This window comes from Platalea leucorodia (assembly GCF_965183815.1).
Source record: "Platalea leucorodia genome assembly, chromosome: 3".
Lineage (NCBI taxonomy): Eukaryota > Metazoa > Chordata > Aves > Pelecaniformes > Threskiornithidae > Platalea > Platalea leucorodia.
In genome coordinates, this window is record NC_138825.1 from 44,519,727 (window position 1) to 44,545,450 (window position 25,724).

The 25,724-nt window shown below is 41.8% G+C and overlaps 1 protein-coding gene across 1 annotated transcript in view; it reads left to right on the forward strand.

The window, feature by feature from the left end:
- Window positions 1-3,537: 3,537 nt before the first annotated feature.
- NID1 (nidogen 1) overlaps window positions 3,538-25,724 on the forward strand; it is a gene marked incomplete at its 5' end in the record, with an annotated part of 47,496 nt that continues 25,309 nt past the window's right edge. The window contains 12 exons of the mRNA XM_082305630.1: window positions 3,538-3,741; window positions 11,000-11,299; window positions 12,563-12,792; window positions 13,440-13,867; window positions 14,970-15,119; window positions 16,410-16,661; window positions 17,784-17,984; window positions 18,888-19,133; window positions 20,088-20,231; window positions 21,342-21,470; window positions 24,618-24,761; window positions 25,507-25,629. Coding sequence (XP_082161756.1) covers window positions 3,538-3,741; window positions 11,000-11,299; window positions 12,563-12,792; window positions 13,440-13,867; window positions 14,970-15,119; window positions 16,410-16,661; window positions 17,784-17,984; window positions 18,888-19,133; window positions 20,088-20,231; window positions 21,342-21,470; window positions 24,618-24,761; window positions 25,507-25,629 — 2,551 coding nt within the window. The remainder of the gene's footprint in view (window positions 3,742-10,999; window positions 11,300-12,562; window positions 12,793-13,439; window positions 13,868-14,969; window positions 15,120-16,409; window positions 16,662-17,783; window positions 17,985-18,887; window positions 19,134-20,087; window positions 20,232-21,341; window positions 21,471-24,617; window positions 24,762-25,506; window positions 25,630-25,724) is intronic.

The following is a 25,724-nucleotide window of genomic DNA, read 5'->3' on the forward strand; positions in this document are numbered from 1 at the left end:
GCAAAACCGCTACCCTGAACTTCAGAAGGGCAGACTGGATTGTTTAGGAGTCTGGTTAACAGAGTCCCTTGGGAGGCAGTCCTGAAGGGCAAAGGAGTCCAGGAAGGCTGGACGTTATTCAAGGAGGAAGTCTCAAAGGCACAAGAGCAGGCCATCCCCATGTGCCACAAGTTGAGCAGACGGGAGAGAAGACTGGCCTGGCTGAACAGAGAGCTTTGGCTAGAACTCAGAAAAAAAAGGAGAGCCTACCACCTTTGGAAGAAGGGGCAGGTGACTCAGGAGGACTACAAGGATGTTGTGAGGTTATGCAGGGAGAAGATTAGAAAGGCGAAGGCCCAGCTAGAACTTAAACTGGCCACCACCATTAAAGATAACAAAAAATGTTTTTACAAATATATCAGTGACAAAAGGAGGGCCAGGGAGAATCTCCATCCTTTGTCGGATGTGGAGGGAAACATCACCACGAAGGATGAGGAGAAGGCTGAGGTACTTAATGCCTTCTTTGCCTCAGTCTTTAATAGTCAGACTGGTCATCCTCGGGGTTTTCAGGCCCCTGAGCTGGGAAACGGAGATAGGATGCAGAATGAAGCCAGAGTTGTCGAAGAGGTGGCAGTCACCAACCTGCTCCTCCACCTGGATGCTCACGAGTCTATGGGGCCAGATGGGATCCACCTGAGGATACTGAGGGAGCTGGCAGAGGAGCTTGCCAAGCCACTCTCCATCATTTATCGGCAGTCCTGGTCAACTGGTGAGGTCCCAGTTGACTAGAAGTTAGCAAATGTGACACCCATCTACAAGAAGGGTTTGAAAGAGGATCTGGGGAACTACAGGCCTGTCAGCCTGACCTCGGTGGCAGGAAAGGTCATGGAGCAGATCATCTTGAGTGCCATTACACAGCACGTGCGGGACAACTGGGGGATCAGGCTCAGCCAGCATGGGTTTAGGAAAGGGAGGTCCTGCTTCACTAACCTGGTCTCCTTCTATGACAAGGTGACCTGCTTAGTGGATGAGGGGAAGGCTGTGGATGTTGTCTACTTGGACTTTAGTAAGGCCTTTGACGCTGTCTCCCACAGCATTCCCCTGGAGACGCTGGCTGCTCACGGTTTGGCTAAGTGCACTCTGCGCTGGGTTAAAAACTGGCTGGACGGCCGAGCCCAGAGAGTGGTGGTGAATGGAGTCAAATCCAGTTGGCGGCCAGTCACAAGTGGTGTTCCCCAGGGCTCAGCGTTGGGGCCGGTCCTGTTCAATATCTTTATTGATGGACTGGATGAGGGGATCGAGTGCACCCTCAGTAAGTTTGCAGATGACACCAAGTTGGGTGGAAGTGTCGATCTGCTGGAGAGTAGGAAGCCTCTACAGAAGGATCTGGACAGGCTGGATCAATGGGCTGGGGCCAGCTGTATGAGGTTCAACAAGGCCAAGTGCCGGGTCCTGCACTTGGGTCACAACAACCCCATGCAACGCTACAGGCTTGGGGAGGAGCGGCTGGAGAGCTGCCTGGCGGAAAAGGACCTGGGGGTGTTGGCTGACAGCCGCCTGAACATGAGCCAGCAGTGTGCCCAGGTGGCCAAGAGGGCCAATGGCATCCTGGCTTGTATCAGGAATAGTGTGGCCAGCAGGACCAGGGAGGTGATAGTGCCCCTGTACTCAGCACTGGTGAGGCCGCACCTCGAGTACTGGGTTCAGTTTTGGGCCCCTCACTCCAAGAAGGACATCGAGGTGCTGGAGCGTGTCCAGAGAAGGGCAACGAAGTTGGTGAAGGGTCTGGAGCACAAGTCTTATGAGGAGAGGCTGAGGGAGCTGGGGTTGTTTAGCCTGGAGAAGAGGAGGCTGAGGGGAGACCTTATTGCTCTCTACAACTACCTGAAAGGAGGCTGTAGCGAGGTGGGGGTCGGTCTCTTCTCCCAAGTAACAAGCGATAGGACGAGAGGAAACGGCCTCAAGCTGCGCCAGGGGAGGTTTAGGTTGGATATTAGGAAAAACTTCTTCACCGAAGGGGCAGTCAGGCACTGGAACAGGCTGCCCAGGGAAGTGGTTGAGTCTCCATCCCTGGAGGTATTTAAAAGCTGTGTGGATGTGGTGCTTAGGGACATGGTTTAGTGGTGGACTTGGCAGTGCTAGGTTAACGGTTGGACTTGATGATCTTAAGGGTCTTTTCCAACCTTAACGATTCTATGATTCTGTGATTCTATGAAATCATGTGGATCTGACAGGAAGACGTTACCCTCTCAGAATTTTCTTCTTGTTGTGCTTATATCTTCCTCTTGTTGACATTGACTCTCGTATTGAGGGAAAATGTGGCTATGGAAAACTTCAGGCCTAACGGAAATGACAATTTTATGTTGTAAATGCATATATGGGGTTCTGGAGGTGTTAAGGGGTTTAATTTAGGCTTTCTCTTTGCTATGGATCTGCATTGCACAAGCACATCTTGCCTTTAGGTTCTGCAGGTTTGGAAGTAGGCTTATGCTGGAGAGAGAAGGTTGTAATGGGAGGATGATTTTGTGGCGAAGGCAATTGGTCATTTTCCAGTGTACACATTTAATGTAGGTAAGAAGTTACAATTTGCTTAACTGCTTGTAGTTTAAGTACCCATTTGTCAAATGAGGAGAAAGATACCTCAAGTATCTTTGTGGATGTGGCTATGGTGAGGTATGGTGGTGATCCAGCCAAGAGACTACTTTTGTAGCAGTGGTTAGCCAGATGTCCCTGAACCCACCAGTTACTGCCTGAAAACGTGGAGGGAAGTGGCAGGTGAAAGTACAGCAAGAGCTGAATTGTGTGGCGAGAAGACTTGTCTTCCTCCCGGGCCACCACGCTGCTTGTCTGGGTGGCTGTTTTCACTGAAATACAGAAGCCAATTGTAAATAGTTGCTAGTGGTAGTAACGGTGATTAGATACACATACGTGTTTCTCTCTTTTAGGTAGGCATGGTTATAGCTCTGCCCTGGAATGTCTTGTGCTCTGGCAATTCGCCAAACGCAAAATTATGTTTTCTTAGCAAAAAGAAAATGAGGTGTTTAAAGAAAAGTAAAAAGCCATGTAAAAAGCATGTGGCTAGTGTTTCAGCTGCCTTTCCTTGGGTGATTTTCTGCTGTAATCATTCTGTGGGAATATCGCGGCACACACTTTACTGGACAAGATTTAATCCTTAAACACTCCTGTCTTCACTTGGAAGCTTTAGGAAAAATATGTGAAATACATCCATTCTTCAGTTTCTTCTGAGTGTTTTTTGGGAGCGGGGCTAGGCTATAAAACAAGGAGACATAGTCAGAAAGAATGTATTTAAATATCCCATATTTCTTTTCTGTCTGTCTCATACGGGGGCTGTGGGAGCGGCCCCAGGGGGTCCCGCCGGCGGGCGGAGCCGTGGCGGGAGCGCCCCGGGGGGCGGCGGGTCCCGCCCGCCCCCTCGCCCCCCGCCCAGCCATTGGCCGCCGCGCCCCCGCCCGCCCCCCGGCCCGGCCCGGCCCGGCCCGGCCCGGCCGCCCGCGCTTATAGCGGCGGGAGGGCGGCGGGGCGCCGGGAGCCGGCGGGATGCGGGCGGTGCGGAGCTGCCCGCGCTGGGCGCTGCTGGCCCTGGCGCTGCCGCTGGCGCTGCCCGCCGAGCGCCTGGCGCTGCTGCCGCACGGCGAGGAGCGCGGCGATGCCGCGCTGGAGCCCGGGGACGATGCGCGCTCGGCGGCGCTGGAGCTGAGCACGGCGCTGCGCTTCTACGGCGCCGCCGTCCGCTCCCTCTACGTGAGTGTGGGGCCGGGGGGGCGCGGGGCCCCGCGCCGGCTGCCCGAGGGTCGGAAAGGCCGTTGGGGGCTCCCCGGGGGGCTCCCCGCCTCTCGCCGCGGTGCCGCCTGGCTTTGGGTGGTGCGTGGAAGGGTCGGGTTGAGTCGTGTGAGGCTGGGTTTCGCGTCGGTTGTGTGAGCGCCGTGGTCAGAGGTCGGTGCGAAGAGCTCGGCTCTTCCAGTTGTGTTCCCTCAGGTATCGGGCCGCGTTAATTCCCTTCTCACGCTGTGGCTGATGCTGATTCTGTGCGAGGCACAGAGTCTGGGGAGGGGATGCAACAGGCAGTAGGAGGGTGAAGAGAACGTAATCGGTTATCCAGAGTGAGCACCATCCCCAGGCGTTTTCTGTGCTCCCGCATAGGGTGTATGTCCAGTTAAGAAACAACCTTGTTGTGGTCTACGTTTTGTGTGCTTCAGCATGCTAAAGGCACCAAACTGAAACTATGACTGTCTAGCCAGCAGCCTGACACGGCCAAGACTTCCACTTCTTAGCACTGAGAGTGCTGTTCCGCTCCTTAATGTCTTGGACGTTCTCAGATGTTCAGTGCTCAAGGGTCTCTTGAGTGGGGGAAATACACATCCAGAGCGATTGCAGGCTTTGGGCTGCAGGCAGACCTCATCCATGTGTGCCTGCCTCATAGCAGAATCTGCATCCCAGAGTTGTGTGTGCATGTTTATAGCTAGTGGAGGACATTTGGTATATGAAGGTGAGATTGAAAACAGATTGTCTGGAGCAGAGCTGCTCAAAAGTAGCCAGAAAAGAACAGTAAAAATGGCAGCATGTCTTCAGAACGCTGCAAGAGTACTGGCTGTTTTACCATTGCCTCTTTTCCCCTGAAGCCTCATCTAAGCTGGCAGTTGAAGATGCTAACTAGCATATTTAGAAAGGTCTTAGTAGGAAAGGCCCAGTGTCTTTAGTGCATTAATCTGATCAAGTTAAAACCCACCTCCCTGTCCAGATAAACCAACATGCTTTAGCACCATGGGTCAAAGATGCAACTTTGGGGAGTAATCTACATGGAGACACTTGGGAAACTAGACCTCCCTGTCGCTGCGGTCATTCAAAATTTGATGTAGTTCCCGTGTACTTGAGTCCATTTTATGGGTATTCACTGAAGATGTGATATGCTTGCATTACACCAAATTTTATTAGTGCTGCCACTTAAGTTTTCATTGTCCTCATTGCCCCTATCTAGATAAATCCTGAAATCACATCTGAAATCCAGAATTTTGAGGGGTTCAAGTTATGCCTGTGTGGAAAATGAGTGTTGTTAATGGAAGCTCGCAGTAAAGATGAAGTAATTCACAAGTATGAAGTGGAGTTCAGACTTCAGTTTGACCCTTAGTTCATTGTCTTGTCTTCCATACTCTAAGTGTGGTCACTGATTAGCCAACCCAAGTAAAAAATACACTTTTTGAAGCACGGACATACTCTTTAAAGATAGCAGGCTGTGTATCCAATCACTGAGAATCAAAGATAACAAGTAACGTCTCAGATAAGTGACGGAAAAGGGACAGAGTTTTCAAAGAGCAGTAAATTTGTTAACAACACTAGGTTTCTTTAGTTTAATGATCTTGTTACTTGCCCATGCCATAAAACAGGAATTGTTCTAGTCAGTTTTTGTCCGGAAGAATACCTGTATAGAGGCTACTCCAGAATCACTTTTAGAGCTCTTGCAGCATGATTACTCAGTACTAAGGATGGGCGATTTTAATATAGGCAAAGTCTGATAGTGACTGCCATTTCAGTATCAGTCTACATAATATGCAGAGGCTTTTAACTTGCGTTTAATCTGTCACAAGTATTACAAAACAGAAGCACAGAACAAACTGTATGGGAGTGGGGAAAGGAGAAGTATACTTGTTAAATGCACCTTCACAATACACAGTATGATTGCATATTGTCAGTGAGTACTTACTAAACTCTATGATGTTATTCAGTAAGCAGAATTTACCAAAGTATTGCTAGTTGATAGTAAATATTATCAAGCTGTTACAATTAACATGTGGGATTGGTAGAAATACATTATAATACTTCAAGGAATTCCTGGATCAGATTTTGAGTTGTTTTGATGAAATATGTCTTTCTGTATGGTTCATCAGGATAATGTGATAACCTCATCTTAATTTTTGAGTGCTTGATTTTTGCAAGTTTTGCCTTCCATCAGTTGAAAATTTACGTGGGTTCTCTATTTTTATCCAACATTTGAGAAGCTGAGCTGTTTGAGTTAGCTCTACATGAGTAAAATGGCAAGGAGTTTTGAGGAACGATTGTTTAGTATCAACTTGTCATAAAATCCCTGGCAACAAAACTTTTTTTCTTTTCATAGACAGAAGAGAGAGCTTTTATTTACTACAAGTGGAAACAGACTTTCACGTATTGTAATCTTCAATATGGTGTTTTCCTATGCAAGGTTTATAGCATTGAATCCTATCACCAACCCATACTGATCTATTTGTTTTAATAACACACTCTTATTAAGGCTAAAATAGCCTAAAGTAAAAAAGTTTACGCTAGGGCTCACTGATGTGGAAAAGCTAAAGGATTAGGGATTACTTCCTTTTAGGGAAGAATCAGAGTCCTTTAAGGCAAGCTTGGATCAATTTGTTAATCGGTACTTTTATTAACTTCCTAAATTAGTAGTTGGTCATGTTTATATTAGAAAATTTTGCTGCTTTAAGTCAACTGGCACTTCATTATACAAATAAATTTATTTGTTCTAAACTTTCTTACTCAGAAGTGTTCAAGTCCTCAAAATGCCTAGTAACTGAACAGGGAAAAATACTTCCTTTGTTTGAAACTTCAGTTTTTGTTATATGCACACAGATATGCTTTTTCTTTCAATAGAAGTACTTTGTTACTTTCTACTTCCTTCTCCTCACTTGGTTTTTCGGGGTGGACCTATAATAGAGTGTGTGTGATTTGTTCTGCTACGAACCATGAATGTATGTTAACTATGTGTGTAATCCAGAAGTTTAACATGCTAAAAATACATCTGTGTCAGTTCCTGTCAAGTTAAATAGTATTATACCCTAAAAGGAAAGATGTACAGTACAGCTGGTCTTTAGACAACGCCCACCTGAGGCCTTTTTTGTTTTCCCTTTTCCTTTTGACAGCAATGATACTTTAATGAAACCCAGTACTTACCCTGAATTACTTCTCTTTATTTTGGGGTTCACACTTTAACCTATCTGTGTGACCTTAAAGGAACAGGGTAAAGTTAAATCATACTATTCACCATCGTTGTCAATATAAATGTATTGTTAAATCTGAAAACTAAAAATATTTTTTCAGTAATGATGAATGTTCTTTCTCGATGCTAAAATTCTCTTTGCAAAGTGAGCAGTTTGTGTGTTTATTTTCATTTAATGGCTTGCAAATGTTTTCTGGGTGATACTTGCAACCAAACATTCTCTTAACATTTAAAACTGAACTGTCTCATTTATAAACTACAAACAAATGACAATGGGGTTGGTATTTGTGCATCACCTTAATAAAATTACTTGTTGCATTTAAGTTTTTAGCAAGATAGGAAATGAAGAGTCAGAAGCGTGCCCCTAATAGGTGAAAAGAGGAAGGCCAAATGTCAGGTCATTTCTTCTGGTCTCTACTTTGTTCTGTAGTATTAACTAGTCCTGATTGTATTTTCTCTTAATGTTATTTTAATCTCTGCCATAAATGGGGGACTGTGCAGCCACAAAGTCTGCACACACCAAATCTGACGAAGAGCATGGAATTTGTTTAAAATACTTCAAACACCAGTCATCTCTCACAAGAGGATTTAGAGTGGGAGTAGGGGTGCTTGTGTACAAAAAGTGTAAGCAAGGAGAAGGAAGGGAAAAACTCTTAATTTACTTGAAATTTAGTGCTTTAAAGGTGGAGTGCACCTCCTTGCTAAAATGTCTTAATGCCCACCGTCTTCCCTACTATAATCCAGAGGTACAGTATAATTGGTGGCTTTTAATTTTTAGGGTAAGTTTTAGCTTTTCTTTACAGGGATGTGAGGCATTTTCTAGTGAACAAATGTTACAGAAGTTCTGGGAACCTTTCTGGACTAGATCTCTGTTGCATGTCTGCCTGCAATTGCAGGGTCTAGACTAGGGTAACCCATGCTGTCTTTTTAGTTCCATATTCCTAAAATTCATAGTTCACCTTAGGATCTGTGGCCACTGTTAAGTCACAAATGATTAGAGGAAAAATGATCACAATATTCAGCTTTTCCTCACCCTTTCTAACATGACCTGCATTCCCATCATGCTTGCACAGATTATATACTGCTTATGTATCTTAGATATACTGTTCATGCATGAAACCAACTTCCCATTTTTTACATGATCTTAACTTTTTTAGTATTCTTCACTGTAGCAGCTAATGAAATTATACATCTGCAGACAATACAGTCGGCATATGTCAAGCCATTTTTAAAGTAAATTCTGATATACCATGTGAACTATTTGCTAAGTTTAGCTAATGGTTCGTGCTAACCATTATCCAGTTATATACTAAGCTGATTGACCACTAGCCTATGGCAGGGGGCATGCTCTGACCCCCTGGGTAGCCTAAGGAGGGTTCAGGGTATATGTGTGTGTGCTATATATGAAGGGGTGATTTGTAGCACGAGTTCCCATACTACACTTTTTCTGATTTGCTATATGTAGCAGTAGTAATGGTGGTCCAGATTTTAAAGGATGTTGCCAAGACATATTCTTTAAGACATAGAGAAATTGTGGGCTGTGCAAGCCTGTCAGGGATGTTGGCTACATATATGTCATGCTGGTCTCCTTGTTTCCAAATGTCTATAGTAGAAAAGGGGAGGAAAAATTTGGAGACAATGAGAATGATCAGAGACAGGGAACAGCTCTTATATAGGGAGTGAGAGAATAAGCTGGGGGTCTTCATTCTGGAGAAGAATTACATAGGGAGAGAGACTGGGGAGGGTTTGCCTGTATGTTCCGATACAAAAACTAGGGGCCATCAAATGAAACTGGGACCCAGACTGAAAACAAACAAAAGTAGGAGAGACCTCAGGGTATGAGTCACAGATCTGTGGATATCCTTTTTAAGGGATTTTGTGGATGCATAAAGTTTGTATGTGTTGAAGGGAAGACTTAACAAATACATGAAGGAGATCCACTGAGGATGAATCAACGGTCAAACCACAGGGAATCCCTTGAGCTGAATGTGGTCAGAGGCTGGTTGGAGGGGTACGTGCACATCCTTCTCTTGCTCTGCTGAATCCATAAGCTACCAGGTATGGCTGGGGACAGGCAACTGGGCTAGGTGGCCTTGCGATCTGAGTCACGGTGGCCATTCTGACCCTCTTCCAAGCATTCATAAACATTGCGTAACGTAAACATCTTGACCATGTAAAAAGATCCGACAGCAGTTGGTTCTTCTTGGACTCGCAAGAATCCGTGTGAGTGAGATAAATCTGTGAGAGATTGTAGTTTTAGTTTCACAGCTTGTGGTGCCAATTTTGGGACCTCTGTCCCTTTTTGAGTCATCTGCATTTGTGGTAGCAGCTCTAGAGTGGCAAGTAAGTGCCTGGCTGCCTGCAGGTAGCCAGATGTATCCTGTTATCAGGTAGTCAGACACTTGGAAATATATTTATATGTGTCTCATTCATACAGTGCCATACACATCTGGAAGAAGGGCCCAGGACAAAAAGCTGTGTCTGAGCAGTTTATGCACTGCCTGAAGGCATGACACCTGTAGTCTTGCTTGCTGCTTCTGTGTGTGTGTGTGTGTGTGTGTGTGTGTGTGTGTGTGAGTCAGCCCTGGTTTGCCAAGGGCGTTTGGCTGTCACACTTGGACATGCCCTAACATCTGCCTGTATGTATGTATTTATTTCCTCTTTAGTCAGAGGTGGTTCACTGGGAGTCATCATCTCACTGACCAGTTAAATCTCGCTGAGCCAGTATGTATGCATTTTCAGACCAAGAGTTTCAGTTATATGTGTTAATGCTTCCCCCCCCGCCCCCCGCCAAGTAATAGAGCCAGTTTTCCATAGGACTGTGTCGGGGCACTCAGCTGTAAGGGAATTTACAGGGTGGCCTGTATCTGCTATAGAAATTCTCTCTCCAAGCCTCTATAGCCTCTGGTATAGGAGGTGTGCTCATGGTGTATCTTAAGAGTGAGCAGCAGCTTGTTGCAGTCAACCTTGCACAGTAGCAGAGAAGCTCCTAGGAGGATGGTTGTTGTGAAGTGAAAACTAGAGCAGTCCTGGCCAGGTAAAGAGAAATCTGTACATTTTCCCAGAAGACTTTCACCCAAGCTATTACAATATTTAGGCATGGAGCAGTTTTTTGGGTGGGCGTCTGTGTGTAGATTGGTTCTTTGCTCAGAAGTTCTGTCAGCTTCTGAGGCAGTGCTGTAGTAGCAAGGAAAGCTCAACTGACTCACTTGCGTCCTGACTCCCTAACCAGGTTTTCATGGGAATGACAGAGCCTGTTGTGTCGTGACTTACATGTGTGTGTGGCACAAGACAGAGCTGTTCAGTTTCTCCTTTCCTCCCCGCTGCTTTTTTCGTTGACAGCAGACTTTCTTAGGAATGGGCAGCTTTCTAAACTGTCCTGGGTAAGCATTCTCCTCTGCCTTTACGGTAGAAGCCCAGATTCCCAAGGGTTATGCTATGACTTTGGTACAGCTTCTCTGTAGTCCACTCTGCTTTACATCAGGTAAGAATCTAGCTCTCTGGTTAACCGAAAAAGTAACTGTTGCAAGTACTTGCTTCATCCTTACTATCCCCAGTCATGCTATTGTAAAACTGCTCTTCAGGAGGGTAACAGCTAAAATTGAGAAGAGCTTTTGGTCATCTGGGAGGGTCTGCACACAATTCTTGACAGACTCATGAAGGGATTGCACTGGGTCTTGGTCTGAGAAAGACTTGGAAACTGGTGAAGTGTGGTGGTTATGTATATCTTTGTTAGAAGAGGTACTAAGTGTCTGAAATTTAAATAGCTAAAATCTTTATTTAGGGAAAAAAGGTTGGTCTATCCGCAAAGTAGGCCTCTGGTTTCGGGCAACTGAAATCCCAGGACTCCTGACATGGGCTACAAAACAAAAACTTGAAAAAAACCAGTTATCTTACAAGTACAAGACTGACTTTTGACTCAGTTTCTTTTGGAAATGCAGTAAAAATATTGTGATCTAGAGCACACAGGTGTGGGAAACAGCCATATGAACAGTATCTATCTTATAATTTCCACTTCTTTATTAGGTTACCACTAATGGGATTATTGCAGTGAATGAACCTTCAAGTGAAGAAAAATATCTTGGCCAATTCCCAGTCAGTTTTGGGGCTATTGCTCCTTTTATGGCTGACCTGGACACAACAGATGGACGTGGAAATGTGTATTACAGAGAAGATTCATCTTCAGATGTCTTGCAGCTTGCATCAGACCATATCAAAAGAGGTTTTCCTGAGACTGCTTTTGATCCCAGCAGCGTTGTCATTGTTACCTGGAAGCTTGTGGCTCCTTACCAGGCACTGGGAGAAGATCATGCTTTGGAAGAAAAGGTGAATGTTAATCAGAGCTTTAAGACATGTTGGACACATGTTCAGCTGAAGTGTAACACTGTAACCCGTTGTTTTGAAGGCTTGAATTCCTTTGTGTTTAAATGAATCCTGTACAGTTAAGAACATATTTTGTTGTTGAAAAGGCTGTAGCAAAACAGGAGTTTCCAGAATTTTCACTTGATTTTTATTTTACAACATTTTATTCATTCAAAAGAAAATGCTTGAATCTACATAGCTGATTTCTTTGTATTCCTTGACAACTTTTACTTTGAATGTTGAGTGTGATGTGGTAACAACTGAAATAATAGGACATCCTGCCCTCCATCTGTGCCATATAATCCAGTTGGCTTGCATTTTTCAACAGACTCATTTTGACATCAAGCTATCTAAAATCTGATAGGTGTATGGACTAATAGGAACTTCAGACTGTGAATCCCTTTCAGGCAGATGACATTGCGTTCACAAAAAGCTCATGTTTTGTAGTTAATATTGAATGAAGAAGCAGTTAGAGGTTATTTTTTGTATTACTTGCAAACCATTTTCCCTTTTTAAACCGTGTTAGGTACTATCCTGCAAATTACGCAACTTTATGCACCATAATTATCCCAGCTGATGAGCCTGCTCACAATGTATAAAGTTAAGAACATTACCACAACTTATCAAATCTTATTTTATCAAAGATTAATTTCTTGTGCCTAACTTGACACGACCATTGTGTTCACAGTAACGGTTCTGCACTTTGGTAGCAACGAATAGCAGATGTCTGAGGTACTGTCTTGATGGTTTCCTACATTATGTAGGAGTGTTCCTACAGGAAAAGACACTTGCAGCAACATGAAACCTGAACTCTTTAAATATTCTGTTTACAGAATTTTTCTATTTATTCTAGCACATCACCCTCTTTATTTTAAGGAGCTGATATAGCATCCTATGCATATTATATGCATCCTATATGCATCCTATGCATATTACATATTACATTACAGAACTTAGAATTGTAATGTTTTAGGCAGCCTCTCTGGCTAGTTCCTAATGGATTAACTTGCCTTTGATAATGCTTTCTTTTTAGTGTTTATGCATGCTAAAGCTAAAACTGCCTTAGCAAAACATAAGCTTGCATAATATTGATTTCTCCTAGGAAGTACATGATGCATTATGTGTGATGGAAATTCTGATTTTGACTTTGTGTTTAAAAAAACATCATTCTGTTGTCTATCTTGATTATTTTTCCATGAGTAAATGGATGTTAAATTTTTTCCACAGAGAAACACATTCCAGGCTGTTTTAGCCTCTTCTGACTCCAGTTCCTATGCTATTTTCCTTTATCCAGAAGATAGTTTGCAGTTCTATAGTACATACTCCAAGAATGATGATGGAAAGGTTCCTGCTATGGTTGGCTTTAGTCAAGCCTCTACAAACTACTACTTTTGGGAAAAGCCAGGATCCTACAATGTCATTGCTAATGATGAAGACAGCATTAGAAACCTGCACAAGTAAGCTACTTTGTTTGTTTAAACTCCTCAAAAAAACATCAAGTAGTTCCATGTTTTTCTTAATTGTAGCATGAGTCAGTGAGAAATAATAAGATCCCATTAGCCATTGCATATGAGAAACTGCAAAGTCTTGACACTTACAAATATCTGCCCTCTTGAGGAATATAAGGACTTTGGTCTAATTTGTCAAAAGTTCATACTTCATTGTCACTGGTAAGAGCTGCTGTATACTTAGCCCTTGTAAAAATAGGACCACTTAAGACTTTAACTCTTTATAGTCTATCCTGGGCAGTCTTTTTTTGAAAGAAGAAGTGAGCAAGAAGGAAAGGGAATGAGTTAGAAGGTTCTAGTAAGTGTTAGCAAGATCTTTATGGCCCAAATATCCCCTTCTGTTCCATCACTTTGGAGACAAGAAGACTAGAAATTCTCAAGAAGAGAGCTCTGGGTGTGGAGAAAAAAATGTTATCCAAACTGTCAGGGGTGTTTTATAGCTGAATAAACTGTACCTATAGAGAAGTATGTAGATAAGATAATTCAACAGTTTTGTCCTGATATGTCTCAGTGTAGGATAACATTTTGTGTAGGCTAGAAATACCACACAGCTTGTGCTTGATCATTTTGATTTGGCATATGCTTCTCTTTGGTAGAAGCAGCAATGCTGGGAAACAAGGTGTCTGGGTGTTCGAGATTGGTAGCTCATCTGACAGTATTGTGCCTGCCAAGATCAGCAATGTTTTGGAGAGCCTAGAGTCCAGTGAACAAGACCAGGAGATGACTTCAAAACCATTTATGTCAGACTATGGCTCCACTGAAATAAGACAGCAGTATGTCACCAGTAGTACAGACAGCGCAGAAGAGGATCAGCACCATGTTACGTATAGCGTTCCTCAGCTAGCTGCAGAAGACTTTCTGACTTCATACCAAGATGTAACAGGAACACCTTCGACTGAGTCTTTTTACAGTCATCAAGATTTCCCCACAGCAAAAGCTCCACCTCGCCAGTTCCAGGTCCAGCAGTTCCCCCCGCAGCAACCCCAAGTCATAGATGTGGAAGAATTTGATGAAACTGGTATAGGTAAGGTCTTTTGTACAGTTTGGGTACTTCTAAGATGGATAGGCTGCAAAAACCAGAGGTGTGCAAGAAATTGAACTACTAAAGGAATAATCTGTTTCCTTCTCACTACCTTCATATCTGAAAATCCAGACACATTTAATAAGTTTGTGTTATTCATCGAGGTAGTTAACTTGGATGTCACCTCAGATTCAGATCTCGCCAGTCTAGTAAACTAGGGCCCTAGTCAAGCTCACGGGAGAGCACATTAACAGTGTGTCTGTGGAACCTGAATCTCTCCTAAGGAAAGCTTCCTACAGGGATAATTGTATTCCTAAAGCTGATGCATTCTTGGCGGCAACTGATTTCCCCTTCTCTGTAGCCCAGAACTGAAGGTATGATCTTAAGTTTAATAGCTGCATTAAATGGCTGTTCCTGGTAAGGATTTTATGATCAGTTCTACTGAAACCTAGCTTATTTCCTTTCATAGATGTGTTACTGAATACAGGTAATTTAACAAACGTTGGGAATAGTAACTGCTGTAAGAATTGTTGGCTAGGGTTTCATCGCCTTAAGTTTTACAAGGGTGGGATTAGCAATTCTAACTTCTGAGGAATTGTTTGTAGAGAATGCAAAACAGCATGACTGACTGCCCAGATGTTAATTGTTTCCTGAAACAGATGTGAGAATTGCTATCTCCATGACATAATAGGGTAAGATAATTAGGATTACAGGGTGCATCAGTTGGTGCACGGTCCTGGGTACCATAGTGAAGTGTTTTGTTCTGAGGTTGGAAAGGCTCCTTTTTGCTTTGGTTTGGAAACAAGAACAGGTTAAAATTACTGTGTATTTAGTTTTGCCAAGACAGTTTAACAGATCTGTATTAATATGTATCTGCTGAACTCAATAGAATTAAAACAGTTTTCTAACATCTGAAGCCCTGATGTTTTCTGCAAAATAGTAGACTGTTACTTGCATATTGCAAAAATCAATTGCAATTGTTTGTTTTCCTTAAAAAGAAAATGAAAAAAAAAAATCAAGTTAGTCTAGAGATGTTTTTAAACTAAAGCAAGGCTATGTGAATACTATAGTAATTATGTGAAGTGTCTGATCTTATTTTCTACAGTGTTTCGCTACCACACAGATGTACAACAGACCTGTGCTAACAACCGCCACCAGTGCTCTGTTCATGCTATTTGCAAAGATTATCCCAACGGATTTTGTTGCAGTTGTATTGCTGGTTACAAAGGAAATGGAAGACAATGTGTAGCAGAAGGTAACTTTTTTGAAAATTACGTACATATGCAGCAATTCCACACGGCATTCTTGAATGAGGCGACCTGTTTTCAATACTAAAAAAGACGAGGTTAAATACTTCTTGAAAGACTTATCACTGAGATGTGTTGAAAGGTATTTTAAGAAGTGAGCTATGCTTTCTAAAATGGTGTGGTTTTTTGAATGAAGCAAATTATTTTAGGTGGTCAATTATATGAAATATGCATTTTTAACATGACTTTTAGGAAAAATGAACACTTAACATAACTGATATAATTTGGTAGATAGTGTAACACCCAAAGTTTATTACTATAATTAGTCATGAAGTTCCAATGTGTTATAATCTGATTTGGTCACCACTTTAGAAACAGACAGTTCAAAGGGGACGAACAAATTAACTTTGATCATCAAAGTAAAGAGCATGGCTCCTCTTTGTCTGGCTCTTAAGCTTCTTTACTAAAGGCCTAATCTGCCAGATTTTTTTAACATACCCGTTTAAACTTTGTTCCTGTGTAAAATCCATAAAGGAATTTCTTATGCATACACTTGTAATCCTCATAGTGACTTGACTCAAAAGTATAGATGCATTTCAACAACTAAAATAGCTGACTGCAGACTTTACGTTTTATGAGGCAGGAAAGCAAAACCTGCTACTTAGCTTTCAGTTCATAAAATTGAATTTTCCAGAGAAAGAAAAGAAGGATCTGATGATAATGGAATTTGAATTTGCACGTAGGAAATTATACACAGAACAAAACTAGCAATCCAAAGTAGCTACTTCTGTAAAACACGGACAGTCTTAAAGCGGTCAATAGTTTTGAGTCAAGACATAGAATAGGCTGGAATAATAGGACAATTATTCTAACACCTAGTGGTGTTAGCCTTCTGATAGGGAATGAACAAATTTGCATTCAGTCGGTATTGATGTGAAGTGTGATCCTCAAGAAGTTTCTGCATGCCACTTACTGTCAGAGAGACTGTAACAGCTTAGTCTGTTTATGGAGTTATCCTTGCAGACAAAATTGTTAATTAGGATAAAGGGCATCTCTTCAGGCAGTTTTGGCCACTTAGTCATCTGTATAATGGCAACACACACACGCATGCACGTACCTATGTAAGCAAATTAACACACTGTTTATAGGCAGTTTCCTGTGTGTTGAATTCTGTGAGCATTTGTTTGCCATTTATTTCAACACTAATATCTTTGAGCATAGTGAATGCTCTGAACACGTTCCTTGGAGAGTATGTGAGAACTGTCATTTTGTTCTGATGCATTGTATTGATTTGCTAGGTTCTCCTCAGAGAGTCAACGGGAAGGTCAAAGGAAGAATCTTTGTAGGAAATAACCCTGTTCCAGTTATATTCGAGAACACTGATCTCCACTCCTATGTTGTGATGAACCAAGGGCGTGCCTACACTGCTATCAGCACAATCCCAGAGACTTTGGGGTATTCATTACTGCCTCTTGCCTCTATTGGAGGTATCATAGGATGGATGTTTGCTGTGGAACAGCAAGGATATAAAAATGGATTCAGTATTACTGGTAACTTCTAAATTAAAATAATGTTCAAAAACTGTGCTATGCTTTCCTCTGTCTTAGGAGAAAAGATATGTATTTAGAAGCAATATAGGATGAAAACGTTTATTCTGAGCTGCAAATGGATTGCTTTGTAATCAAACTTCTCACCGTTTTTCTTGTTTACAATGTATAGATATTGGGCTTTTTAATTTACCATCGGTGCAGAAGCACGTAAGTCTGTTAGAAAGAAGAATGGCTTGGCCAGTTCCTGAACAAGAAAGAGATTATCAAAAAGGATCTGATTTTTGGTACTAGAGTGTACAGAGCTACTGAAAAAAGCTGCCCCCACATCTACAAGAGGTCTAACATGTTAATTGCCTGATTGTACGAAAAGAGCAAAAGAGAAGTGAAAATCTGACCTCATGAAGGTCTGAAATTCTTAACAGAAGCAATTCCTGCATGAGATGCAAATGATTATGTTAACTTATTTGAGGGAAACCCCAGTTCACAATTACAGCTTTTCATGAGAGTCTGTGGCCAAATCTGATCGGTTGTGCGCATGAATTCCAGCTGTAGATCCAATCTGTTCTAGGAGAACATGTGTTTCTTTTTAAAATTTTATCCTTTACAGCCCTGCACTATGAATTTAGTCGAACGTAACTTTTTGTTTTGGGGTTTTCTTGGATTTGATGTGTTTGTTCTGGAATTTACAACATACATTTCACTTGGTTTTGATTTGGAAAGAGAAGTACTGGATTTTTTTTTTTTTTTTTTTAACTCACTGTATTCCTAATGGAGGTTTTCTCTAAAATGTACAACTTCCTTGCCATTTTAACTGGTAGGATACGGCCTACTATTATTAGCTTTGTTGCAACTTTTTTTTAATTAAAAAACCCCTCCTTCTTCAGGCTTACTTGCAATTTAGTGTGTTCAGTGCTTAAGAAAAGATAGTTTCCTTGCAGTAACCAACACTATTATCAGTGTACCTCTGAAAGTTATTTCTGTAGAAACCCAAAACATTAGCAATTATGCTGCATCAAAGCTTGCAGAAAATAGTAATTTATATTTCATCTGCTAGAAGCAACACTTCGATTAGAAGGATTCTGAGACCGCTGTTAAGTGGTTTAACTAATACTGTTTCTTTAGGTGGCGAGTTTACACGGCAAACTGAAGTAACTTTTCTTGGCAACAATGAGAAGCTGGTTATAAAGCAGAAATTCAGCGGAATTGATGAGCATGGTCACCTTACCATCAGCACAGAAATGGAGGGCAGAATACCTGAGATCCCATCTGGCGCATCAGTCCATATAGAACCGTACACTGAACTCTATCACACTTCTAGTTCTGGTAAGGTTCCCTAAGAATGAAATGATAAGAAAGTGCGCATTTCTCACAGCAGAGAGTAAGACAACCTGAAAAACGTTATTGTATTCCCTTCTTAGCGAGTGTACTTAGGACCCTTCGATTTATAGAAAGTTGCTCTTTGCCTCTTGGGAACAGGTCCCAAAAGAAGGTGGATTTTGAATGGGACAATGCAAATATTTCTAATCTTTTTATTGAAAAAAAAAAGTGAGTTTAACTTTCTCTGAACTGATGTTTGCAAAACACTCTTGATTTCCCTTTTCATTGGCCTTATTTTTACCCTGCTAATGGCAGTTGTACAAGTTGCAAAGCTTTTTGTAGGGTCCACATCTCTTCAGTAGGAGCTGTACTGGTGTAAACCTTTTTGTGGTAATGTCATTAAGTGGGCTTTGGTCTTGTCCGATGAGACTGTGCAAACCAGTTATTTACCAGTTTGTGTCATGTAAACTGCATTGCAATGATTATGCCTTGTGTTAGTAACAAACATTTGTCAGTATTGTTTGAGCTGAATTTGAACAACTGCCCAGAAAATTAAGAGGCTTCTAATTCCCTTGTCAGTTTCCTCCATTGGCTCTTCAGTACTTCTCTCCTTCTCTCTCTCTCTCTCTTCCTCATCTCACACTCTGAGATTCCATAAGAGAGCCATTCTTCATTTCACTATTTACAGGGGAATCTCCCTTCTTTTGCTTTCCTCTTCCTGGAGAAAATTATGGGTGTTTGAACACAGCAATATGCCTATTCCTTTGCATGGAAATCTATCCACTTTCATAGCTTCTTGCCTTTGAAATTTGTATTTACACTATCCAGTCTGTATCCCAAGTCTACAGATAGCATCGGGCAGAGTATTTTTGCTCTGTTCTGATCAGCTTGTTTGTTGCCATGTTGCAGTGATCACTTCATCGTCCACCAGGGAGTACACAGTGACAGAGCCAGAAAGGGATGGGGTTGCTTCCACGTACACAGGCGCCTATCAGTGGCGCCAGACCATCTCCTTTGATGAGTGCATTCATGATGACTCTCACCATGCTGCTTCTGCTACTCAGCAGCTCTCAGTGGACAGTGTGTTTGTCCTGTACAACCGAGATGAGCAGATTCTGCGATATGCTATGAGTAATTCCATTGGCCCCATCAGTGGTATGTATGAATTGGAAATCTTTCTTTTTCTCTTTTGTGAGTAATTAAGAGCAGGCTTCTGTATTTTTTAGCCTGCCTTAGCTAGGTTAAATTAATGAGTTATATTAATTTGTTGCATTAGTCAGTAGAAGTCTGGGTCCATCAATTAAGAAGAGAAATGGGACTGCTGGAAGTTTGTATTTTCACTTGGGGAACAGTATTTAAGTGATTATCTCCTCTTGAAATTCAGTGGAGTTTGTGTCCAATTCCTTCAAGTGCTCTCAGCATACCACGTTGAATCTGTTGCTGCTCAGATACATGGAGTGTATTGTTTATCTTTACCTAATTTACAGTTCTTCTATTAACGAATTTTTTTGTATTGACAGAGCAAAGGGCAAAAGGGGGGAATAAGATGTGCCACTGAAACAGCTAGTTTCTATAATTTATCTTGAAACATGGCATTTTACCTTTGGAAGGTAGGCAGCCTATGAAGTGTATTTTTTTGGATGAGCTGTGCAAGTTTGTCTGTTTGCCCTAAAATCAGAAAAAAAAGCAAGGGAGAACTTGAAAATGCACGCCAGGTGAGTACAAGAAAGGACTGTGCTCATTCTTGTTTGTTAGAAAGATAAAGTTCTACTATTTAAAATGAACAAACCAAGCTGTTATGAATTGCATTTTGGGTCTAATGTCAGTGGCTGGAAGATGGCTTTGTCAGTCTTGCTCTTTAGAGAGGTTTTTGTGGCTTCTCTGTTTTTTAACTCAGCAGTCCTTTGCACAAGTAACAAGGAATACAGGTGCTATTGCCGTGCCTGAGATTCATGTCCTGCACATCACCTGCAAGTCCTCTTCTTCCTGGTGCAAAAAGTATTCTTTTTCCTTGTTTCACGTGCACTACAAGCAACCTCCTTCTGGGCCTTATCTGAGTGCTATTACTTGGATAGAGTCATCATGGCTAAATATGGTCTCTCTTTTCAGATGGTTCTGCTGATATTAACCGTAATCCTTGCTACACCGGTACCCATAACTGTGACACCAATGCGATGTGTCGCCCAGGAACTGGAAATCGTTTCTTCTGTGAATGTTCGATTGGCTTCCGTGGAGATGGAAGCGTTTGTTATGGTATCAGAAAACTTTCATTACAAAATGGCAGCTAATGTAGAATTTGTTTGGCTTGGAATGTATTGACCCTCAGGACTAGCCACTCCAGCAAAATGAACTGTCCCGAGAGGCTGGTTTTAGGAAAGACAGGTTAGAGGGATGCTGGGTTAGCTGATGTATCTCAATAATCAATGTAAGCAAGTTTGACTGTTTTGAAGGGTATGTTTTGCTAGCTTGCAAAGCATCTTTCCTACCCAGTTCATCTTTTCATAAAACCTATGGGAACTTGGCTGTGAGAAATTTACTGTAATGCAAGTTCTGGCTAAAATGAGTCAACTAGGTTAAAAGTTCTTGAAGGAGATGAGGAATGGCGTATGCACATGCGTACAGAGCGCAGATATGTGGAACCCATTGAAATAATCTTTTTCAAGATCTGCTTTGAAAATCACTTCTGTTCAAGGAGACTTTTTATTTCCCACCTCTGTACAGCTCTGCATTCTTAATGTATTTGGGTTTTGTTTTATAATCAAATCACAGCACAAATACTTGTTTTCAAGAGGTGAAAGTGTGTATTAATGAAATATGCATTGTCCCTATTAGTTAATGGAGTTGTTTTTTAATAAAAAACAAACAAACAAAACAAAACACAACCCTCCCCCACACTCCAACCCTTAAATCAACTTGCAAATGAAAACAACAACATCACACTGTCCCTCCCAGTCCTCTGGTGCTGTGAGTTGAGCAGCAGTGGATTAGAGATGTATATGGATAATGAAAGGGGAAGTCTTTCCTAAAGTTCATGCTCCCCTAGTAGTCGTCACTGCTTCTGATCACTGTGTAGGCTGCATTTTCTTTCTTAGTGTCTCCTCCTTCCTCTCTGATTTCCTGTCCCTTCCCCTTATTGCTACATTATAGAACCTCCTCTGGGATTTTTTGGTGCAGATTAGCTGAGGACAGAGTTACCTGAAAACTTACTTTCAGGTTACTAATATCTCTTAAGAGGTATGATCTATCCAGGATGTGGTTTAAGTACGCAAGCCTGCTATTATTCAACAGTTGCATATTTTCTGCTTTTCTGGCATCAGTATTAAACGCATCTTTGTAATAACCAGAATCCTTATAATATTCTAGATGTTGATGAATGTTCAGAGCAACCAGCTCTATGTGGCACCAATGCAGTCTGCAATAACCAGCCGGGAACCTACCGCTGCGAGTGTGTTGAAGGATACCAGTTTGCAGCAGATGGGCGGACTTGTGTTGGTGAGTTTCACATTTCTTAAAAGTACTACCCGCCGGCTTTCAGGCTGTCATTCATCTCACAGAGACAGAAAATAGAGCTTCTAGGATCTGCACTGACTTCTAACGTGAGTTGAGTTTAGGAGTTCATGCTGCAGTTAGTGATTACAATCCACTAGGTAACCAAAGAAGGTGCCTGAAGTACTTTGTTTTCATCTCATAAAAATTCCCTATTCAGAATGTTTCCAAATAGAAAGTGGAAATGATTATTGAATGCTTCTGTCCTTTCTGTACCATTATTTAGCTGTAGATTTCACATGGAAGTAAAATTCAAATTGTAAAAGAAAAAAAAATTAAAAAGAGCTGTTATTTATTTGCTGGTATTTCACAGCATCTCACTTTCAAGGTGAGGTAGGGCTTATCCTGCATTTTATGTAGTCCTGCGCTTTGGCTTTTTGGAGTTTTGGGTTTTGTTTCTTCATATCTAATCCAGAATTAGATTTAACAGATTAGATTTTAGTTACAGATTCGTCCCTTGAACAAGGCAGTGCACAGGTCTAAACCAGGGTGTCTCAGCTATTGCAGGCTTATTCTGAAGTGGTGGTTAATCATGCTGGAAAGGTATAACTACTGATCATTTCACTGTTAAAATCTTTGAGATTTGGAGGAAATCTAGCTGGTTTGTTAATGGACGATTAAAACTTCAAATTCAGTAGTTGTCACTGAATTAGTTATTTTTATTTAGCTTTAAAATTTTTTCTGGAGGAAACCTGAGTTAATCTGTACTTGCTGGAGTAAGGTTGTCCTAACGAGGGATATTTTTTCCTGTTTGCTCTGTTTTTCAGTAAAGTCGTAGAAATGCCATTTGTATGGGATGTGTATTGAAAGTGAATTTTCCATATAGAAAGAAAAACCATGAGCTTTACCCTTGCAAACGTTAAGCTGATTCTTTTGGGTGTCATTTATATTGCAAATATCAAAAGCTAAATAAAAAAATCTACAAATGGCAGATAGAAGAGGGGTAATGACTCTACCAGTAGAGCTGCAACTGTCAGGATAGGATATAGATTAGATTTTTTTTTTTTTTTAATTAGAATTTTTGTCTTTGTTTGCAACCTGACAGTAATTCTGTACTGACAAAACCTGTACACACTCTTCCAGTATGGTTGGACCAGTTCCTGTTTCTTTTGGAAATAACTGATGACAGCTGAGGATTACGTATGCTTCTGTCATGACTGCTTTGAGGTGGAAGCTTAGTTAACCTTTGATCAGCTAATGCGTTCAGGTCTTTCCTCATTATAGCTGAGACTCTTCTTCAGCTAACACTGAAAAGCCTTCATCTTACAGCAGAAAGTTGCATTACTTCCCTTAAGTGTGTGATTTTGCATGCCATGGATTACATTCCACCACGAGCCCCATTTCTCTGCTCCAGTAAGAATTACCATTCACGTCTGCTCACAGTGCACCCTAAGTCTCCCCTTTGTTGCAGAACAGTTAGAAAAAGCTACTTCTTCTACCAGGACACTGGAAGGGATAGGGCAAGATGTGGAAGAGTGGCTTTATGTTCTTTCCATTATGTCCACCACTGCTCTTTTGTCACTTGGACCTGAAAGGGAACATTCTTCCCTCCAGCCATGACTCACTGGCTTCACTCTACCGCTTTCCCATGAAGCTGACGTGTCACACTTCTAAAAAGTGCTAAGTAATTCCTTGTCCAGCGTGAAGGACTTCAGTTTGATCCCTTCCTTCAATCAAAACCAAACTTTGCATCCGTAAGACTGAAGAGAGGGAAGATGAACTCTAGTTTCCCAAAAGATTGAAAATAAATGTCATGGTAATCTTGTTCCTGTTTCCACAGACAACTTGAACCCCAGAAGGGGCAACAGCTACCCTCTTCGTGCTTTTGCAGCTTGTTCTGGGATACCAGCTCTGACTCAGCTTTTCTGGAACTGCAGCTTTTTCATACCAGCTCTGTGACCCACTGGATAGCTTTAGAAGAGAGTTGTAAATAAATGCTGTTCTCCTATTTGTAGGCTGAGGAATAGGAGGACTTGGGGACTCCCTTTGAACTCCAGCTCCAAATCTTACGCATTTATAATGCAGTTCTGAATAGATTCTTTTGTAATCTAAAACTTACTTCATCAAACAGAACAGATATAAATGATTCTAACAATGATGTCATCTCCTCCAGAGAAATTAAAAAAAACGATTGTTTTCAGATCTGGCTCTGATGGCAGATTTTTGTTATTTCCCTGCCGATACTGTGGTAGTTTCCATCTGTGTACTGTAATGAAAGGAGCATTGTGGAGTCTCGTCTTGGTCCCCTGTCAACTCCTCGTAAGAGCTGTGGAAAGAAAGCCTCAGTGGACTCTCTGCTACAGCAGCTGGAAGTCTGTTTCTAGATGTACACACTACAAACTCATGTATTTCTGGGCCCAAAATTTTTGTAGTATTTTGCCTTTTCCTATTTTAAATACCATGGTTTCCTCTCCTCTTCTCTGACCTAACAGGTAAGCATAGGCAGGGCTCCAGTGACTTCCTGAAATAATTTGTGTGTAAAGCAGTGTAACGCCTTCAGAGTCACTGCTGTCAACGATGAGAAAGTTATGAAAAGCTGCAGGACTGGTCCCAGTTTCCACTGTTGGTCAAAAATCTCTCCAATGGTTGACAAATGTGTTTATCTCCTATTTAGTGAGTCACAACTCCTATCTGTTGCCAAGTGACGACAGCCCTGGGTCAGTGCTAGGTTAGTGTAGTGGGATATCTAATAATTCCCAGTGCAGCGAACTGGCCACTTAGCTAACATGTGAGGTATCTCTGTGAGATGCCTTACATTTTTTCATCCAGGACTCCTTTTTATAAACAAAACTGTCACAGATATTAGGATCTGTGGTAGCCTTTCTGCCCTGTTCTATGTTAACAAACATCTATGAGGTGCTGAGGACAATCAGTTCCTTGTAAAACATTAATAAGATTTAACACTAGTGAAAGGGGAGACCTTGGCAAAAAAAATCCCAACCCCCAAAACAAAAAAACTCAGTTTCCTTATTTCCTTTCTCTTCTGTATGCTTTCACAGCTGTTCTTCTCTCCCTATAAACTTACTATGAACTTCAGACTTTGCAGAGGAAAATTCAAATTTTCATCTCCTCTCCTGTACATCTAACCTGCAGCTGTTGAATACGTCGTGAACCATTGCCAGACAGGCACACACAATTGTGACATTCCTCAGCGCGCCCAGTGTGTGTACACCGGAGGGTCCGCCTACATCTGCACATGCCTCCCTGGCTTCTCTGGAGACGGGCGTGCCTGTGAGGGTGGGTAACATCCCTTGTTGTGGTGTTTTTATACTTTTTATTGCATAACTTAGCTGGTCGTATCAGTGCCCTGTAGTTACTTGTGATTTAAAGTAGGCAATGTCATAGTTTAAGTCCCTCAGGCAGACATTGCACTAAGCTTTTGTCCTTTCCTCCCCTCACTTTTGAATTCACTCTTCAGTATTTGAGCTACAGAAGGTCCAAGATGAGGTAAATGCAAAAATTGCAGTAGTTGCAGTTGGCAGACGGGATCTTCATCTGCTGGAACTGTTTGCACTGTATTGGCTTATATTACTAAGCTGGTGACACATGATGCTCAGACTATGCAAAAAAGTTATATTCTGTTTCATGTCAATTGGAGTGCAGTGGAGGAGCATCTTTACCTTAACTACATGTTGGAAACCTTGCTGGCCAAATCTTACTTCACTTGCTGTGTTAAGTCTTCTCCTTGAGAAACAAGGGCATATATTTCTAAAATACTGTGTGAGTTAACAGTGCTAGTTACCCATCAGAATAGCAGAGTGCAGGGATTTGCTGAGAGCCAGAACCTAAAATACATGCATGCTTTTTTTTCTTTCCCCTCCTTTGTATTTCTGTATAGACGTTCTTCCAAAGGTCTATAATTCTAACCAGATATCCTAAAATAGGAGCCTGAAAGTAATGCGGCGGGTTTGCACTTTAATTCATCACGCTGATTTGTCCATCAGGAGGAACAGTTATCTGATACTGGTCTTTTCTTTTACAGATGTAGATGAATGTCAACAGGGCCGCTGTCATCCAGATGCTTTCTGCTACAACACTCCTGGGTCCTTCAGCTGCCAGTGTAAGGCAGGTTATCGTGGGGATGGTTTCCGGTGTGTGTTAGGAGGTAAAATTTTATAGTTCTTGAAAGTTGGACCAGAAATATAATTTGGGAATTGGAGGACATATGTTAATTTGGTTCCGTTCTGGAACAAATTGTTT